Below are 20,102 nucleotides of genomic sequence, written 5' to 3' on the forward strand. Positions count from 1 at the left end.
GTCAGAAGTTTGCTGTTGTCATGTAGTTGCAGGAATCTGCAAAGTATTTTGAGGTGAAATGCTTGGCCTGCAGCCTCTGCAGGGTACTCATGTTTTATGAAAGATTAAACCGTTGTTAAAATGTGTGCTTTTTGTTTTCCAGAGACCACCATTTTATCTTTGTCCTGCACGGCCTTACATGTTTAGCAGGGGGAACATAATGTGGATTAAGAAGGGCAGGCTTCAAATAAGATTGTGGTCCATTTCATGCATACAGCACCTAAGTTTCTTTGGAGCAAGGGCTTGTGAAGGCTTTCTGAAGCAAATAATACTATTATCGGGTTCGCTTGAGTGCTTGGGCTACTTACGTCCCATGTTAAAACAGAAGGAGCATGAGGGGCATTTCATTATAATCAAGACAGGAGATGGACTAGCATCTTTACCAAGGACACCATGCAGGTTACCTTGGGTGCTGGTTTTATTTGCAGTGGCAAGAGCAGAGGTCTCATAGTCCTCCTCCAAGACTCAGGGATGGAGCAGGCGCTTTGGCTCCTCTGTTCCGGAGTGGCAGGAGCGCCCACGTTGCCATGTCAGCACACACAGTGCCAGGGTGGAGCAGCAGATCCTGAGAAGCAGCTGGCACTGGCTGTGCTGTGCTCCGTGCTGTCCGGCCGTGCCAGGACCCTGGAGCTGACTCCAGCAGAGGTGCTCTTGCCTGCAATGGAAGCAGCAGCTACTGCAAATAATAGGGAACATGTTACCCTATGTCCATTTTGCAGCTCAGGCAGTGTTTGCTCACACCTCATCCAGGCCTGGAAGGGAGGTAGGAGAGAACGAAAGTAATGAAGGATGTGCTGCACCCATGCTGCCAACCGAGTCATGTGCAGGGGTCTGCAGAGACCAACCTCCCACTCCGAGCCCTGCGGGTGGCACACTGTTAAGGTGTTTCATGTCGTTTCACAAGTTAATGGAACAGGCTGCCCAGGGAACTGGTGGAGTCACCATCCCTGGAGGTGTTTAAAAGGCGTTTAGACGAGGTTCTTAGGAACATGGTTTAGTGCTAGAGTTAGGTTATGGTTGGATTCGATGATCCTGAGGGCCTCTTCTAACCAAAACAGTCCTGTGAGTCTAAGTTTGCAGAAAACACGTGTTGCTCTTGCCTTGTAAACAACGCAAACGATAATCACCTTCCCTGGCCTGACCCCGCCTTCCCCCGTCAAGCACCGAGCCGGCCCGTTCCCCGTGAGCGAACGCGGGCCTCCCCCCCCACTTCCCCCATAATTCCGCCGCCGCGTTGCCAGGGCAGCGGGGCCGCGGAGCGGGGCAGGTGAGACCGGCTGCCCGGGCCGAGCTTCCCGCGAGCCCCGAGGTAGCGGGGGCGGGGAGGCCGCTCGGGGACGGCTCAACCGAGCGCTGCCGTTGCGGTGGGCTCCCGGGGGCGCTGTGGGACGGCGGTTGGGCTCCTCCGGCGCCGGGGCCTGGCGGCGGCCTCTGAGGGGTGGCATCCGGCGGCTCGTAACGCTCGGTGCTGCCGGGGCGGCCTGGGAGGAGGGAGCGGGCACCGGGGCCGAAGCCGGAACAGGGGAGGTCGCAGCCAGCCGTGCTCCTTTTCGGCTCCGGGCTTGTGAGTCGCTGTCACCAGGAGCGTGGTGAATCTGGTTTGCGTGCACGCACTTGTTGAGTTTAGCGTTGTACGCAGAGCACCTGGGGCTGCGTTTGGATGCGTGAGCGGAAAAATAGAAAATAAGAGCAAATAGAAGGTGAGGGAAATCATTTGACTTTGGCGTTTAGCAGGACAGTAACCCATATTAGCACACAAGTGGTAGGTATTGCCATGACCGAGGGCAAAAAGTTGCAAAGGTTCACAGACCCGGTTGCTTTTTTCATTGTTCATTCAGTGTGTACGTATTTGTGCATGAGGTTCACACGCAGCACAAACAGCAACACAGGAGGTTCCCTCTGAACACCAGGAAACACTTTTTCACTGTGAGGGTGAGCAAGCACCAGCACAGGTTGCCCAGGGAGGCTGTGGAGTCTCCATCCTCAAGAGAAATTCAAAAGCCATCTGTGCATGGTTATGGGCAGCCAGCTCTAGCTGACCCTGCTCGAGCAGGGGGTTGGACCAGATGGTCTCCAGATGTCCCTTCTGACCTCAGCTCTTCTGCAACTCTGTGATTAATGGCTTACTAGAGAAAGCAGGTCTTACCTTTGTTTTTTTCCTCTATTTTTTCTTTTCTGATAAGTTTTTCTTATTTTCTTTGACACACATGTATTCCTTCCTCAGGGTTTTTCTGTTTTGTCTTATTCTGAAATCCCCAACTTTTTGCCTTTAGCTGCAGTCCCTTGGTTACAGTTGCATTTTTGAATCATTACTGGAAGTGTGTGACCAGTGCAGTAATTAAGGGCACTTAAGTCTGTCACTATGCAAATTTGCTGTGTTGAAGTAATGAAGATGCCATACCCTGCCAGTGTGTCTCCTCAAATGAAGTTCAGGGCAGCCTTGAGTCACAGCAGTCCCATTCCTTCATCGCTGGCATTTAGTCTTTTTGATAATTTCTATAGCCTCTGTACAAAAATGACAAGATTCTTCTTGGCGTGCACTAGTGAGTTGCCACCATAGCTGGCTTTCATGTTGGCATGTGTGGTGTGACTTGTCTGGAGTATTTGTTCTACAAATATGGATTCTGGTAGGTTAGAGGAGAAAAATCAGTTACAAGTTATATAAAGATATCTGTTCAAGCAGTAGTTCTCTTACCTGGAGCTGTGATTCCAAGCTTTTTTACTTGGTGGCCATCAAGTTTAAGGTTTTTAGAGACTCATGGTACTTGTCTGTTGACTTTTCTGAGTTTGTCAGTTCTCCAGTAGCCCCAACCATCAAGTAGAATGGAAGGTGCTTTGGTAGAAGCCCTGTTCCCCTGCCATGTGCACACACAGGTGTTCATTGACATTCTGCATCTGTGAACTGCTGTTTTATTACTATTTCTTCCAGGTCCTTGTAACTGAACATAAACAGAGGATGCCTCCTCCGGAAACCATATTTTGTGCTCAGCAGATCAAAATTCCTCCTGAGCTACCTGATATTCTGAAGCAATTTACTAAAGCTGCTATTAGGACTCAACCTTATGATGTTTTGCAGTGGGCAGCTGCGTAAGTAGGATGTGGATGTTCACATAATGACGTACCGCTGTGTGTATGGACCTGCAAAACCTCGCTGCTCCTGTTTATTGTACAGTAGAACTGGCTTGAGTATGAAACCAGTCTGTGTGTTGCTTGCATATGCACTTCTGTGCATTAATGCAGCATGTGAGCCTATAAAAATAGTGAAGAACTTTATTTAGTTTCTGTTTCATTGAGGATTAGGACTGGCATATTTCTGGAATAGTATGATTTCCATACAGAAGAACACTTGTTGTTGATTGGTTACTCTGTCCTTTATTATCGAAGAGGTCCTTTAAGACCTTAAAAGATCAAAGGTCTTATTTTTCTCTTGCGTGAGACTTGATTAAATTCTTGGAATTTAAAGGAAACCTAGAAATAGCTTTCTAATTCTTAAGTTTGCCTAGGTTTCTTTTTGTTCATTTCCAGGAAGAAAATTAAGGACTCTCCTTAAATGTTACTGAAATAGGAAAAGATCCTGAAAAATTGTAACTTCTAGACGATAGTCCACGTAATAAATCTCTCATCGTAAATTTGGTTTGAGATATTTAAATGTTTCTTCTTCTTTAACTGTTTGTTTGTTTGTTACCTCAATCATTCACTATCACTTTTTCCTGTCCTAGAGTTTGTGTGGATGAGCTCTTGAAAGGTATCCGTGAAATGTTCTCAACTGGTGGGGGTTTAGAAACAGTCCATGCTGTGTATGTGAGGGAGGGAAGGCTGTTAAAAAAGCCAGGCTGGAGTCTGGCTTGTACATGGAAAAAAAACAAAAACAACAAAAACAAACCTGAAGCTGCAGTGTTGGACAAAGGCAGGGGGAACATCTTAAAGCGCTGTGGCGGTTCTTAATAACATGATGAAGATGTGGTACGGCGCACCTCTGGGCGGTGGCCGTGCAAGGAGCTTGCCCCAGCCGAGCAGTGGGAAGCAGCAGCCGCCAGGTCTCTGGAGGATGCTGATATGTGGGGTTGGTGAAAGCAGGGGCAGCGTGGCCAGACCCCAACCTCTGTTTAAGATTAAAATTAAAGACGGCACCAGCTCAGTCAGAGGAGCCCCCGCAGATGGGCAGGTGGCCGCTGCTGATGGCACATCCCTTTCTGGAACATGCAGGTTTTCCTTGCCCAGTTCAGATTGCTGGCCAGTTATGGCAGAGGTGGTATTAGAAGGGGGGTGGTTAGTAGGTCAAGAGAGGTTCTCCTCCCCCTCTACTCTGCCCTGATGAGACCACAGCTGGAATATTGTGTCCAGTTCTGGGCCCCTCAGTTCAAGAAGGACAGGGAACTGCTGGAGAGAGTCCAGCGCAGGACAACAAAGATGATTAAGGGAGTGGAGCATCTCCCTTATGAGGAAAGGCTGAGGGAACTGGGTCTCTTTAGCTTGGAGAAGAGGAGACTGAGGGGTGACCTCATTCATGTTTATAAGGATGTAAAGGGTGAGTGTCAGGAGGATGGAGCCAGGCTCTTCTCCGTGACAACCAATGATAGGACAAGGGGTAATGATTTCAAACTGGAACACAGGAGGTTCTATTTAAATTTTAAAAGAAACTTCTTAATGGTGAGGGTGACAGAGCTCTGGAACAGGCTGCTCAGGGAGGTTGTGGAGTCTCCTTCTCTGGAGACATTCAGAACCCACCTGGACACCTTCCTGTGTAACCTCATCTAGGCGTTCCTGCTCCAGCAGGGGGATTGGACTAGATGATCTTTCGAGGTCCCTTCCAATCCCTAACATTCTGTGATTCTGTGTGATTCTGTGTTCCTCCTAAGGCGCTGGCAGCCTTATACTTAAAAGGATCTGCACCTAATTTCCTTTTCTGCTCTAGTCTTAAATTTTATTTCGGAGTGGACAGAAATAGCAGAAACATTGATGAGAGAGTTGCAGTGTAAATAGCCAGTCATGCTTCTCAGGTAGTGTGAGGACAGCGTTAAACAAATCAGCCCTAAGGTGCTCATCAATCAAATGTGAAAAGCCTGTGCTTTGGTTTGCAAGCCCACTCTGATATTTATAAATCTTCCTTTGCCTCTGCCAAAAAGGGCTAAGTGTATTGTGCACAAAATAAGTTAATTGCCTTAGGAATTATTAGAGTATCGTAAAAAGGAGTGTGTAAAGTCTAAAGATTGTGGTTTCCCCTAAAATGAAAGGTGGTGTCTGGGCACAGGGAGGTGGGACTTGTGCAGGCGAGCAGGTTGCTGAGTGTTGCCACTCCTGCACAGGAGCATGTGGGTTCATTCACTGAACTCTAAGATGATTTACTTTTGTGCAGCTTGTAGTGGCTACAGGCATTGAAGTGTTTTGCTCTTCCAATTCACCCAGGTATTTTTCAGCGCTGTCAAAAGGTGAGCCCCTTCCTGTGAAGGAGAGGCTTGAAATACCTTTGGCAACAGAGAAAACAGATGCTGCTCTGACTCTAGGATTCCTTAAAGTCTTGCACAAACAGGTACAAACATCCTTTATCAAATGCACAATACTATCGAGGTATGCTGATGTGTTGGGGATGGTTGGGGAGAGTGGCTGTCAAGTATTTGATGTATTCTGGAGAGAGTTTTCAGCGTTCTTATTGTGGTACTATGATTTTGTTTAAAGCTTTCTCCCAAAGGCGTGGTGAATGTTGCAGAACTGAAGGAAAGATGGAAACACTTGTGCTTGCCCGAGGAGCAGCTGGAAGCTATCTTGCAGCTGGACGACTTTGGCGAGGAGGTGGAGTGGATGAAGGTTCTGGCGCTTGGGTGCAGTGTTCTTGGTGGGGTACGTTCCCAGCAGGAGCCCTCATATCCAAACACAGACAGTGGTATATTATCACATATGAGTCAGACCATAGAACAATGAATGCAAATGGACTTTGGGGAATGGGGATTGCTTTTGCAGTAGCTGCAAAGTGTCTTGTATGTTTACTTCTACTCCCCGCCAGCTTTTGTTCAGGGTAAGTCCAGCAGAAAGAGACGGCTGCATCCGCATTTACTGGGATGTCAGTAGAAGAGCAAGTTGTATCCACAGGGAGCTTGGACCATGAGAGAGAGGATGATAGAGGAATTATGCTTATAGCATCACTGTAAATGTCCATGGAGGAGAACTAGAGAGAGAAGTTAAAACATCAATGCTTAATTGATTGTTTAGTCCATTAAATTTTCACAGAAGCAGTTAATGTTTCTAAATCTACATTTAATTCTTTTAATGTCAGTAATAAAATCTCAGCAGAGCATTTCAACAGAATGAGGGATTATAAAATGCACTAAGCAACGTTCTTATGAAGTATAATATTTTTAATGGCTTCTGTAGTAGGGAAGAAGGGGTAATAAAAAGCAAATATGTGTTTAGTAATATTTTGAGAATGTTGCAATATCTGGAAACCCTAAATGTCGACTTGGCCTGGCAATGCAACCGTGTTTGGTTTTTTTTCTTTTGCTCATTTCAACTATGTATTTCTTGAGTCCAGTCCTCCTCCCAAAATAATTTCATAATTTGCATTCTTCATTTAAAACGAATAACAGCAATGTTATTTTTTTTTTAAGAAATCAAAACAAAAAAAGGGTCACAGGAACATCATTCTGAATGAACTAGACAGACTAAATTTACGTCCTTCTGTCCATCTCTTCAGTCTGCCATCATGTAGACAACTGCCTTTCCTTCCCCTGAGAGGCCTCCCAGGGGAGGAGCTATATTAAGTAAAACTGTTAATGACGCTTTTCTGGCCAGTGTTCTAGATTGTGAACAGATACTGCATTTATTTTAAATATTATTGTTCTACTGCTAGGAAATACTTACTCTTTACAAAGTCATTGCTTGCTTATTAATGAAGAGCTAAGGATAAATTTTGAAAATGTTATAGCAAAAAGATTACTATTTGGGTTAAAAAGACCTGTGTGGATTTTCTTTTGTTTTAATAGCATCCAACCAGTCTAACTCTGTGAAGCTCCATGCTGAATTTTTCCACGTTTCCCCATGTAGCTCAGCATGGGCCACTAGACTACAGACATTCTATTGAATGAAGGATTTTTTTAAAGTATATTTGGAATTAATACTTTGAGGCATGTTTGTTCTAAAGGGAACTTGGATGCTACTTGGCTTTGACTAAACTGAAACATTCTAGAAGTGCTTTTTGCTTCAGTGCTTTTTCTGCTAGCTACTAAAATGGAACTTGCTTACAAATAAGGCAAAATAACAGCATTCCTAAAAAATAATAGGTAGTATTTCATAGAAAAAAATCATCTGACCTGTATTAATTTTCTATTTTTTGAAGATATCTCTGTCTTTGCTGCTGAGAATTCATTTACATCTATTGAGATTATATATATACACAGATATACATACATACATACAGCAAGGTATAGTGATATTTGAGCTTTTATGGTAGGAGAATAGAGCAATTTGGCCACATTGGAGATAGAGACTGGAGATCATTAAACAGAATTCTGATATTTTTACTCCAGTTTCTACTTAAACTTCATTATTGTTTCCATCCCAGCACCTGTACTGGAGGGTAAATTTGGGGTTGAAAGCCAGGTAATGAGATGATAAAGCCTTCACCTCATTTACACGCACACTCAGTGGTTTGCAGTGTGGATTTTGTCATGGTACACAAAGGACGTTCATGGCTCTGATAATGTTTCTCTCATTTCTTGACTGAACCCCCTGCAGTCCTTACTGAGTTCAATGAAACACGCCTGTGAAATCTTAACAAAGGACCCAGATGGTGGAGCAGCTCGTGTTCCCTTTGAAACATTTTCATTCCTTTACTCCTATTTGGCCAGTATCGATGGAGAGATACCAGAGGAGGAAACAGAAGCGTTCCTCTGTGGAATTAAAGAACAGGCGTAAGTAATAATCCATACATGAAATTTTAAATTTGGATAACCTCTGGGTTCTCCATGAACCTTTAATTGCAGAGAAATAGTCCATCTTCACTTTGAGTGTAACCATAATGACAGGAGTAAAGGTTGGCCAAGATTATATTGAAAGTGGTCAGCCTCAGGGTTTGAACTGCTAAATGATAAATTGTTATTTATTCATCTTTCTTTGAAATATTGAAGTCATTACCTGGTGGTATAGCTTTCCCTGTACAAAGCAATTACAGTCCAGGAGAAAAACCAGGCAGGTCAACATAGCAGTGCAGGATTTTGGGGTCTTCTAGGTGCTCTCCAGTGCTCTGGGTGTTGGCAAGATGGTCCTGAATGCTGATGTAGGGTCCTGAATGCTGATGTAGGGTCCTGAATGCTGATGATGCCTCACCTAGAATATTTTTTTTTTTTTTTGTATTCTGGTTACCCCCAATATTCCTTAGCGTCCTCCTTACAGGACTGGGTAGAAAATACTCTGTCAATTCAAATTGTGCTTCCATTTTCTGATGTGCTCTCACGATTGCTGGTACTCACAGCTTGTTTGTTCTGAGTACATCTAGACACCTGCACTTTGTGATGATCAACAGGGTATTTGCAGAGTTTGGCTACCTTTTTTTTCTTGAGCACACCAACACTATTCTGTTGCTTTAGACTAATGGTTGATCATATTTTTTGTCAACTTTCACAACAGCAAAAACTTAAAAGTTCATAGGCTTGTGCTAGAAGCTCTGCTCACTAAGGCTAACTCATGCTAACTGCTATAGGTGAAAAATCTCATCTCTACTAGGCTTCAGGTCTTGTGCCCACAAAATTCAGAGTCAAAACCCCTTAACTTTTTGGCAGATGGAGGAAAGGATCCATCAGGATATTGCATATATTCCTGCTAGAATTAGCACAGAATGGGCATGAGGAATGTATGGAAATGACAGTGTCTTAAATCCAGCTTTAAGAAGTGATCAACTCCCACTCATTTTACCCATAGTCACACACAGGTCACACAAAATGCACTTTATTTTTACCTGTTTTTTTAGAAGATCCCTAAGAGCCTTGTCCCCTGAGTGCCTGCGTGGCATGTTTGCACAAAGATACTGACTCTTCCTACCATCTTTCTGCCAGTTGGTCTTTCTGTCTTAGACTGCCACCACCTCCATGCACATGGGAGCTCAAAAATGTACAAACACACACATGAACTTGTTTTGCCATATGTTACCAGATGGACAGTTTTTAATAAATACTTTTTAATAATAGTGCTCTTGCTTGCTGTTAATATAACCCTCAATTATATCTTGCCCAACACACTATGATTTACCATGTTGAAGTGTTGTTCTAAAACATCTGGTTTATTCCTTTCCAGTGACCAACAAAGTGGCATGGTGCTGCTCAGAAACTTTCTGACCCAGCCCTCAGCAGTGTTTTGAACAAGCCTACTCTTCAGCACCAGATGAGGAAAAAATAAAAAGGAATAAGTATGTGCAACTGTTCAAGGAAATAATTTGTGTTCAAAGGACTGTTATTTGCACATTGCAATACAAGATCCTCTTCTCTGACACTTTTTCTTTTCTTTATTCCACTCTTGAAAAGGCCTTTCAGTGGATGTTAGTTGAATACATGGTTGTACTGTTCTTTGGCCTCTCAAATACTGATGCTCACACCTAAGGAGTGATAACTTCACTCATTTGTTTGTATTGAGTAAAATGTATTTTGTTATGGATCTTCCTACTTTGTGATTGTAAGAAAATAGGTAAAATGTAAAATTCAATTTAGAGAAGACTGGACAGCTGTAGTTGGTGCATTTCCCATTATGTTTTTAGATAGCACTGACTTTGACTCTTGTGCAAATACAGCTTTTCTTTTGACTAGCTTGTCTGTGTGAACAAGCTCTATTAAACGAGTAGTTTTCCCATGCCTTATTCAACACAAAGAACCCTGTGGCTGAGCTGGTAGAAGAAACATCAATTCAAGAAAGGATGGAAATGTTCCAGATTGTTTTCCCTCTAATTAGGACTTAGATATCCTTTTCTGTTCTTAGACAGACTGTTCTGGTTGAGGATCTGTTTTAAAATGGGTCTTGTTTTCTGACAGGAAAAGATACTGCATGTGTCACGTAGGTTAGGAATGCCTGACACAGGGTTCTGCGTGGTTTTGATTTGAAGAACTCTAGTAGGTCCAGAAGTCTAAATCAGTCGGAACTAGACTAAGTATTTGGTGACAGGTAATCACACTGAACTGCAGAAACAATTGAGATAAGAGACAGGATAGTAGTGGTTACAGTAGAACTGGAGAGATTCCAGTGACAGAGGTCAAAAACAGGAGCAGACGGAATGCCCTCTCTTAGCAACTCGGTCAAGCAGAATAAAGTGGTGTAGGGGAAGAGATATTTGCAAGCTTGTTCTTTCACAGTTGCTTTCTTCATTGAAGTAACAAGCATGGCTGATGATGACAGACTGTGCTGAAGCAGACTGTGTGAGGAATTAGCAAGACTAAATACTGATACAATAAAAACAGAATTGGAGTCCTCCTGCACACCCTTACTATCTACCTCCATGTCTTAAGTACTAGTCATAAAGGCTGATAAAACAGTAAGACTTAGGTGTTAGTCTATAGGATAGAAGCTCCTGCCAGTTATTTCCGGAAGGAAATGGGTATGCACCTGGTGTTTGAAAATGGCAATCAGCAATATTACAAATGTTCTTGCTACCTCCCCACTAGTTTCTGTGGAGAGCTATATTCTCACTGTCTTTGTCAGATGACATCACTTCTAAATTTCTTTGAGCATGAGCTTGGGAACAGTAACTTCACCATTACTGTTTTTTTTTTTTTACCACTAGCTGCCTTTGAGCCTGGTGGAGAACTCTGCCCTGTCACCTCCGGTACATGCTGTAACTAGACAGTAAGCGCTATCTTTTCTGGAACACTGCTCCCAGAGGTGACAGTGTCAAGTGGGAGGATAGGACAGGAATGGTCTCCATGCCTTTTCACTTGTAACTGATCCTAGACTCCAGGAATTAGCTCTGTTCTATATTCACTAACTATGGGCCAGGAATATAAATTAGTACAGCCTCTCACAGACTGTATTCTTCAGCCTTGTCAGACTAAACTCAAATAGATGACACCACTGTATGTTATTAATAGATGCATTCATTTTACAGACTTTCTGACATATAATACTTCCATCCTGACAAACTTAACCCTCTCTCATTTTTGTCACAGCTGTGATGCAAGACATTATGTACACTGCAACAATGTTATGTACAGAGCATGGCTGTCCCTGGCACAACAGCAGTAACAATTGTTCCTGGGGCAAGTAATTATTTTGAATGGCTGACAAACAAAATAATCAGGTTCTTGCTTCTACTTTCTTCTTTTATGGCTGTGATATTTGTCTTCATCTCTGAAACAAAAAACAAACATTGTGGGTACTGTTAGGCTCAGACTGACAGAATCTGAAGTAACAACAACAAATAAAAGACTTAGGAAATTGAAAGCTTTAGTGTAATGTAATCATGTCCCCTTCTATAGGAAATGAACTAAGACAGTTTATTTCCCATACTGTTTTAATCAAAGTGTTGTCATGTGTTGCCACAGTAGCAATTAGTTTAGGATGAATGGCATCCTTGTGTGATGAAGCCAATTTTGAGACAAGCAAGAATTCCCATCCATACAGTTAATCTACAGCATTTCTTCCCTGCACACGATGGATAATGCAGCATTTTTTCTGCACAACAGCCTAAGTCTTTGCTCAAACACAGGTCCCACACACCTATGGTTTTGCAGATGCAAGTGTGCCCTTGGTTATGGTATTAAAGGTGTGGCCTAGATGTGTTTTCTTTTGCCTAAAAATATGCCCAGAACTGCTGAAGACCAACAGCATTGTTTTGAAGCACCTACCACGGAAAAGCTAGTCAACTGACTGTATGTACATACAGCTGAACATGAGCTAGCAGTGTGCTCTAGTGGCCAAAGCAGCCAAGAGCATCCTGGCTTATTTCAGAAATACTGTGGCCAGCAGGACTAGGGAAGCGATTGTACCACCGTGCTCAGCACAGGTGAGACTGCACCTGGAATACTATGTTCAGTTTTGGGCCCCTCACCACAGGAAAGACATTGAGGTGCTGGAGAGAGTTCAGAGAACAGTGATGAAGCTGTTGAGGGGTCTGGAGCATAAGTCTGATGAGGAGCAGCTGAGGGAACTAGGGCTGTTTAGCCTGGCAGAAAGGAGGCTGAGGGGAGACCCTACTGCTGTCTATAACTACCTGAAAGGAGGTTGTGGCATAGAGGGTGTTGGTCTCTTCTCTCAAGTGATGGGACAAGAGAAAATGCCCTCAAGTTGCACCAGGGGAGGTTTAGATTGGATACTAGGAAAAATTTCTTCATGGAAGGGGGTGTGAAGCAGTGGAACATGCTGTCCAGGGAAGTGGTGGGGTCACCATCCCTGGAGGTGTTTATAAGGTGCATAGATGAGATTTTTTTGGGGCACGGTTTAGTGGTGGACTTGGCTGTGTTCGGTTAACAGTTGGACTTGATAATCTTAAAGGTCTTTTCCAACCTAAATGGTGCTGTGATTCTATTATATCAGTAAAGCAAATAATCATATTTGTTAAGTCTCAGTGCAAACTAGGGCAGAAACCAGCATTAGACATGACAAGCACAGTTAACTGTTTAAATGGACAATATGTTCCCCTATGCATGTGTTGATCAAGAAGTAAAACAGCCTGTGACAATACTGTGTTCATCCTGTAGCATGCTGTTGAAACTGTCACCTTTCAGATGCGAGAGCAAATTCTGGTCTGGATCACAGTTTATGGTCTCACAGCAAGTTCTGTTTAGTATTAGTAGCCTCATGCCACTGGCTTGTAAAACTGTGACATTAGCGTAGCTTTTTATTGGACTAGATATTCTAATTCTCTACATTAAATTATCATAGACAATGGCTACAGCTGCCTGATTCAGAAGCAGGAGTCAGCTGTCTCTATTTATGCTCACCTCTCTCTTTTTCTCCGAGAATCTCTGTCTTTGCCTCTTTCACGACTCCTTTTTCGTTTATTTGGACTCCTGCTGGTCTCTCTCTTATGTCTGGTGCGTTCAGTATCCTTAGAGCTTTCGCCAGACTGCCGTGAGTCCACTGAAGCAGACCGCCTTTCTTCCCTTCTGAAAAAAAGGTTATTGATTTTATTCAATAAAAACAGTTTCACAGTCACTATTGTTTTCATTATCAGTTTTGTAACAGTATGACCTACTAATGGTGTAAGACAGAGGATATATCCATTATTAAGCTTCTCTATCTCCCTAAGAAATACGATACCTCCCAAAAGAGGCCCGAAGTCCATGCTCTTCTATGTGCACATCTCATCACACTATTTAATCCAGTTATTTACAAACACTTGCCCTCAGTCTTATCGCCTCTGCTCATGAAACAGGAGACAGTGGAAGGTTTAAAGCCCTAGCTTGTCAGCCACTTGCCTCAAGCTCCTACCTACAGCTGGAGAACCCAGCAAGCCTGATCTTTGGTTCGGCTGCTTCATTCACCTTCATTCTAATGCTGAAAAAAACCCACCTCAAGTGTGACCTTTGTTTCAACAACTTTTCATCTCAAAGATCTCCTGAAGAAGCACAAATAGACTATAATTAGGTCATGATTCCATTTTTATTTCAGTGACAAATGTTTGGAAGAGGGTGTGGTGTTGCTTGACAGAGGAAGAAATATGTATAAAGCAAACACGCTCCCAGTTGGCACAGCAGCATTCATAGTGATAAGAACTGAAAGGGTCCCCATATTTAATAAGTTATGAAAACCTTTTCTCTGAGGTATTTTATAATGTATCTACCATAGTATTTCCCATTATGTCGTAGGGAAGGGGAAGAAATTGTGTACTTGTACTTTCAAGTGTCCTTCTGTCCCCAGCTATATGCATTTGACCACAGAGGGAGCACTATTCATTCCCCAGCTCCACCAGAAACCACCTGTTCATGTGGATCACTTGCAACTTTTTCCCCATCCTTCACAAAGACAGAGCTTCTCAAGCAAGAGCCTGACAGAATTAGTATAAAATAAATTGTGCATGTGTCTCAGCCAAGGTTGGTAAATGTCATATTAGAAAGAGGTAACAGGGTAACATTACAGACTGTCAGGCTGCTGACACCCCTGAGGAATTTGTCAGCTGTGACATACCTTCCTGAAGATTTCGACTTCCCTCCATCACTTATATCTGCATTATCCAACCTATTCTCCTCCTGCCAGTGATTGCTGAGTTCTTCCATATGCACACCAATCACGTCCCGAATCACCTGGAGATTAACATAGATTAAAAACAACCAACACAAAAAAGCAAGATGTCATGGCAGTTACCCGAACTAGCAACTAGATAGCAGAAAGTAAACATCTCTGAAAAAAAGCTCTCCCTGCAAACCCTACACATCAGAAGTTTGAATGGGAAGTCTTATTGGGAGTATTGGGTATTTCAGCATAAATTTAAATAGCACCATTTTACAACAGACAGTCAACTACATCTTGCTGGCATTTTCACATTCAAAATTTAATAGTCAGAAAGGCTCCTGTTATTTGTAACTTGCTGCAACAAACCAAAAAAATTCCTCTATAGTTTGCAACTCTGATAAGGCAGGGACAAGAAGAGGAAAAAGAGAGACATTTTCTTCATCCAAAAGGGCTTATCATTGTTTATGCTGACATACAGTAAGCACTTCAGTGCAAAAATCCTCTTTATTTTCAGATACTCACCTCAGTGTAGGACTTCTTTGTTATATGAACGTTCTTAGCCCTGTATGACTGTCGCCGCCTTTTGTAGTCTCGCATTTCCGCCAGAATTTCAAGATGGGACTTTGGAGCTCTCTGACTATCATCTAGCCAAAAAATGGAAGTAAACAAAATGGTCATTAGCAGGATGTTAGCACCTGCAGGTATGCATCTCTGGTGCTTTAGTAATAAAAGTCTGAAACATAAAATATATTGTGTTCTTTCTGAAGTTTTTCCAGTCGTTAGTAACTATAATTGATTTATCACAAGCTTCCTCTCCAATCTTCTTGCTGTCTGTTTACACAAGACTAATAAGCCACCAAGCAAATGTTATGTGACATCAACCTCCTAACAGTGATCCAAATCAATATACAGGCTTGTGATTTGGTCAGATGCCTACAAAATACAGGCCATGTTTTCAAAGCCAGTATTACAATAAGACACAAAGACTGAGAAAGCCAGATTCTCTAAAGCATTTACCTGTGTAGATGACAAACAGTTTCCTACCTCCTAGGTAGTAATCACCTCATAGCAGGGCCCACAGGGTAACACAGATGCTTATGTTGCACTTGGTATAGTTACAAACTGGCATTACTCAACAGAGATGAGAGGCCTCAATCTAATACACCCATTTGTATAATATATTGCTCAAGAGCCTCTATCAGACGACTGCCAACATTTCTTGTTCAGCTTTTACTCTTAAGTGATCTTTAATCTCATCATCTCTTATGGCAAATAGCATTCCAAGATGTACAATAAGTTTGCAACACTGAGCAACCTGAAGTCAGTTGCAGCAAAGACAAAGATCCATCCACTAAGATACACACAAGTGTGCCAAGAGCAGAGCACTAAGGCTTTCTCAGAAGGAAAACAACATAAAGGACACCAGCCTAGTGTTTTCTGACACCAGGTCTTCATGGTGACTTTTAAGAACAGTATGCTTTTCACAATAAAAGTAGTACAAGCAATTCTGTCTGGCATTCAACAAAACTCATCTAACTACACAAAGGGAAAGTTCTGAGCCATAAATTCAACACCAGATAGTTCTTCAAACCTTGTGTGATTTTTGCTGCTAAATCCACAAAGAGATCACTGTCATTTTCTGTGATTTGGGATCTAGACCTCTGTTTCTTCGTCTCCTCAACAACATAATCATAAAGAGCAAGGCGATCAGCTTGAGTCAGGTCACAGGTGAAACGCTTGTGATTTTGAGGAACCTCTACAGGCAGTAATGAGTAAGATCCTGGAGGATGAACAGACAGTTATTAGTAAAATAGCATAATTATACAGGAAAACACTGGGAAGCTCAACAAACAACATAGTAAACACCCATGCAGTTTTCATGTTTCTCCTAAATATGTGTAAGAAACTTCATCCTTCTTAATTTGAAAGGATAAAAATTGTTTAAATTAAAAAAAAAAAAAGGCCCCAATCCCTCTCCAGCCTCACGCAGGCTGTATAACCTCTCTTGACTGCTTACACTGTTAGTTACAGGTTTTCATATGCTTCAACTTGAACATACTAGATTAGACCAAAAGGACACCCTGTATTGTCCCATCAGTTTCAACTCTTGGTTTACAAGCTACAGCAAGAGAGAGGAGGCTGCAGCTCTAACCTGTGGGTTTGTCTTTCTCCTAAAATTGTCTGTAAAGTACTAGCTGCAAAATACCTGCTGTTCTGCCAACAAGAATGAAAGCTTCTAGGAGACCAGATAACTGGGCACTGTGTAAATCAGTCTGACTCATGCTGTTAGTTTCTCTACAGAGCTTTTATAATAGACTGCCACAGGCTAAAAGGGCTACAAAGGCACTTTCAAGATGGTCCAGATCAGATAACTAACTTTGAAGCTACGGAAACAGACACACTGCTTGCACACTCTTCTTTCCTTGAATGATGTGCCTGGTACCCACACTTCTCATTCCCAGTTAAAACAGACATCCTCCCAACAAACAACAAATCCATTCTCAATCCATTGCAACAGCAGTGAAGTGGCTTCCCTAAGGATACAGGATGCAGTATTCTCAGATACCGCCTGCAGAACAGCATTTTACTTGAGAACATTTAAATTCCCAGTAGCCATTGACCCGACCTCCTTAATCCAGCTCCCTGTGAGCCAACCATCTCCCTGCAAGGCACACGCCCACACATACAGTTCATCTCCAGGTAGACAGAAGAGCCAATACATAAGACAAGGTGTATGCAGGCCTCCTCACAACAGCAAAGCCACTGCTTCTCTAGATCACTCAGCACTTAACAGAAGCTGGGCAGTCTTTCACATCCTGCTTTCACTGAAGACACCAAAGAAGAAGAGAAGGAGCCACAATAACTCTACAACAACAAACCTAAAGTACAAGGTTTCCTCATTAGTGTACTTGGAGCCTAAACCAGAACTTTTCTAATCCGAACTAACAGATTTAAACATGAATACTAGAATTTTATTTTTAAAACGTGCTGTTCTTGCAGTGTCATGGAAGCCCATAAAAGTGCCCTAGTAGTTACATGCTTGTGATTTTAAAAGAATTTCACAACTTGTGATTAAAACCAGCTTTCTTGCCTTCTCATACAGCTATCCTAATATTCTAAATCTGGTTAGATTTTTTTAAGACAGAGAAAGAAAACTACTTACTTTGATACAGGTAGTCAAAATGAAATTTACAATTAAAAATGCTTTCCATTTGCTTCTGTTGCCAAATACTCTTAATTAAACAAACAGTTCCAAGTAAACCTTGCAATAGGCCAAAATGCCACAGTGAAAACCACCCCACCCTGTTTCAGTGTTATTCTCAGAGAAGTGCAAGCTTGCAGTGAAAACTGGATGGCAAACACTGGCATCTAGTGGCTCACTGACACATCTTTGCAAGGCGCCGCTTGATCAAGGGTTTATCTGTTTCTTCTCTACTGGGATGTGCTTTGTGTTGAATCGATGAGTTACCACTTCCCACCAGAGCAAATGCATCTGATGTGCTCCAAACATGGTGCCTATCACATGAAAGCTCCTTCCCAAGCAAATGACTGTTAAGGTTCCTTTTGCTATGCCAGAGAAACAAAAGACAAGATGAAAATCTATGCCTGAACAAGCGTTGCTGCATTTGTCTTCCAGGAAACTAGAACAAATGCACTTTTCCTTCTGCACATATATGTTTACTAAAGTAAAGTAAATGTTGTATCTTTCAGGCATTGCAGTGATTTCCAAATGACACACTGCAGCTCTACAGTCGTTTCTATTGGCAGTCCTACTTTTCCACTCGATCTTGGTGTGAACTCTCAAAGAGAGCCCCAGCCACAGGCTGGTCAGAAAACTCACTGAAAAATGAAACATAAATGAACTACTGAGCTGAGAGCAAAGGACAACATCATATTTGCAGATCTGTCAGCATATTTCTTATACAGCTTCTTAGGACAGTGCTGAAACAATCCAACATAAAAACAGGCATATTATTGTTCTTTGATCTGAGGAGTGGTGGTCAAGCACAGACAACTCACATCTCACAATTAATCCTTTAACAAAACACTACATGAAGAACAAGGCTGGAGGCGGCATTAGAAGAGTCTTGGCCACAAAGAGGAGAAGGATAACATCAGAAAACGCAGGGAGAAAGTAGAGGGTAGATAGTGGGAAGGGAAGTGAAGGACTAGTGCTTTAAGAAACTCCTAAATTTTGCAGTGTTGATTTTCCAGTCCTAAAGAGAACTAGAGCTGTGAGCACAACCGATTCAAGCAGAGAAAGTAGTTATACTCCAAAATATACATGGGAGGGAATATTAACAATTAAAAAAAAAAATCTTCACAGCAGTTCACAAGTAGAATGAAGGAAGTTGAAAGAGGAGACACAAGAGCAGCTCTCACATAAGAGCTGATAAAGTTTTCTAAGTATCTGCTTGCTACTTACCTTCACTGTAGCCTGTACCTTCTTTTGCACTTTGAGCTCTAGCTTGCTTAACAATGTGAAACTGTAAATCTTTATCTGCAGGCAGAGAAGATAAAAACATAACGGAACTTTTACATCAAGTACTTAGCAGGGTTAGTCTTTATTTCACAGCCTCTATTATGAGGCTTATGATGTGTTACAGAACACTGTAGTTTTATTTATGCATAAGCGAGACTCTGACATTAAAATATAATTTTAATCTACTTAATTTTAACTGAGGGAAGGAAAAAAAAAAAATAGAGGATTTCCAGGTCACCGGAGGGATATGGAAAAAGAAATGTTTGTACATTGCAATTGTCTTCTGTACCATTACTATGTCCCCAAACTCTAAGTTTTTCACCTTTTGAGCAAGTGTTTTAATACACTTTCAGCACTTGATGCAAGGTGAACATTGGAAGAACCTGGAAAATAACCTAAGAGAGGGAAAAAAAGACCTGCCTTGAATTTTAAGATGAAAACAGCCACACCTACAGAACAGAATTACACAGTGATAGATGAGTAATGATGGCAAATTAAGGCAAAGCACAACAGTGAGAAAGTTAACCTACTGATGGAAACACTCAGTTTTCCTAAGAAGCCTTAGAGAATCTATGGCTGGCAAGGCAGAGGGCCGTGCTGTTGTGCTCCCGGGGCTCTTCCCTCGGCCTCTGTCCCCCCGGGGCTCTCCCTTCAGCCCCATCCCCTGACTCCCCCCGATCTCCCCTCAGTCCCAGCCGTCCCCCCCCGGCAAAGCCGCTCACCCATAGCGACGGTAGGAACCTTCAGGTTTTCATAGAAAAAGCTGGAGTCGTACATCTCAGCCTGCGGAACCAAGAGGCTCAATCAAGACACGGGGCCACCCCCAGGGACACCAGCTCTGGGCTCTCGCCGGGGCCACCCCGGCCCTGGCTCTCAGGCCGCGGCCACCCGCTCGGCTGGGCAGTCGACACCCCCAGACCAGGAGCGCCGTGTTCGCCCCCCCCGCCGCCGGCCCGGGCGCCCACCTCCTCCTCGGCGGAGTAGCCCATCTTGCGGAGCCGGCAGGACGTGGCGTGCCTCTCCAGCGACGCCCGGGGGACGCGGTGATGGACGTCGTAGGGGCACAGAGCCCACTCCACCTGCCAGCGAGACACGGGTCAGCGCGCACCACCCCCATCACCCCACCCGGCAGAACCCCCAAGCACCGCCTTACCGGGTCCCCAAGCCACACTGCACTGGCGGCGGCCATCGCGGTTCAGGGCTGACACCGAGACCTCGTGACGGGGGGGCGGTGCCAGCACCATGTTTACTGAGGGCGCTCCTGCCGCAAAGGATGGTGGGGCTGTGGCGCCGTCTTGCCCAGCGGCGGGTTGCTGAGGGCGGCAGCCTCAGTCTCCTAGAGCGGGGAGGGGCCGCAGCGGCCCTGGCGCGGCACCCGGGAAAAGCCGGGGCGGAGAAGGGCACGGGGTTCGGTGCCAGCCTGCCCGCCATCACCTTC

General features: G+C 43.4%; 2 protein-coding genes across 5 annotated transcripts; one reads left to right on the plus strand and one right to left on the minus strand.

Moving 5' to 3' along the window:
• The first annotated feature begins 1,087 nt into the window (after positions 1-1,087).
• Positions 1,088-13,164, plus strand: ROPN1L (rhophilin associated tail protein 1 like). 3 transcript variants are annotated; one of them, XM_065832560.2, is made up of 6 exons: positions 1,088-1,306; positions 2,969-3,126; positions 5,446-5,569; positions 5,716-5,877; positions 7,768-7,943; positions 9,322-13,164. In XM_065832560.2, the coding sequence occupies exons 2-6, from the start codon at positions 2,996-2,998 to the stop codon at positions 9,383-9,385; spliced, it is 657 nt and encodes a 218-aa protein (XP_065688632.2). In that variant the 5' UTR covers positions 1,088-1,306; positions 2,969-2,995; the 3' UTR covers positions 9,386-13,164. The 3 variants fall into 3 exon arrangements, with proteins under 3 accessions (XP_065688632.2, XP_071660564.1, XP_071660565.1); XM_071804463.1 differs by having other exon boundaries at positions 1,259-1,348; XM_071804464.1 differs by lacking the exon at positions 1,088-1,306 and adding an exon at positions 1,524-1,739.
• On the minus strand, positions 11,086-20,055 carry SNRNP48 (small nuclear ribonucleoprotein U11/U12 subunit 48). 2 transcript variants are annotated; one of them, XM_065832562.2, is made up of 9 exons: positions 19,818-20,055; positions 19,630-19,743; positions 19,387-19,447; positions 18,608-18,682; positions 15,773-15,961; positions 14,704-14,825; positions 14,137-14,252; positions 12,951-13,112; positions 11,086-11,358 (listed from the first exon to the last, which is right to left on the minus strand). In XM_065832562.2, exons 1-9 carry the CDS (start codon positions 19,851-19,853, stop codon positions 11,319-11,321), a joined length of 915 nt encoding a protein of 304 aa, XP_065688634.1. In that variant the 5' UTR covers positions 19,854-20,055; the 3' UTR covers positions 11,086-11,318. The 2 variants fall into 2 exon arrangements, with proteins under 2 accessions (XP_065688634.1, XP_065688633.1); XM_065832561.2 differs by having other exon boundaries at positions 12,951-13,115; positions 19,818-19,966.
• Between the last annotated feature and the right edge of the window lie 47 nt (positions 20,056-20,102).

Source organism: Patagioenas fasciata, chromosome 2 (assembly GCF_037038585.1).
Source record: "Patagioenas fasciata isolate bPatFas1 chromosome 2, bPatFas1.hap1, whole genome shotgun sequence".
NCBI classification, from domain to species: Eukaryota; Metazoa; Chordata; class Aves; order Columbiformes; family Columbidae; genus Patagioenas; species Patagioenas fasciata.

Bases quoted from the DNA above. Each gene is read 5' to 3' on its own strand.
- ROPN1L (XM_065832560.2), top strand. From the start codon at position 2,996: ATGCCTCCTCCGGAAACCATATTTTGTGCTCAGCAGATCAAAATTCCT. The intron at 5,570-5,715 runs GTACAAACATCC...TTTTGTTTAAAG, and splicing joins TTAAAGTCTTGCACAAACAG to CTTTCTCCCAAAGGCGTGGT. The intron at 7,944-9,321 runs GTAAGTAATAAT...ATTCCTTTCCAG, and splicing joins TGTGGAATTAAAGAACAGGC to TGACCAACAAAGTGGCATGG.
- SNRNP48 (XM_065832561.2), bottom strand. From the start codon at position 19,853: ATGGCCGCCGCCAGTGCAGTGTGGCTTGGGGACCCG. The intron at 19,448-19,629 runs GTGGGCGCCCGG...TTGGTTCCGCAG, and splicing joins GCTACTCCGCCGAGGAGGAG to GCTGAGATGTACGACTCCAG. The intron at 13,116-14,136 runs GTATGTCACAGC...CCTTTTTTTCAG, and splicing joins AAGTCGAAATCTTCAGGAAG to AAGGGAAGAAAGGCGGTCTG.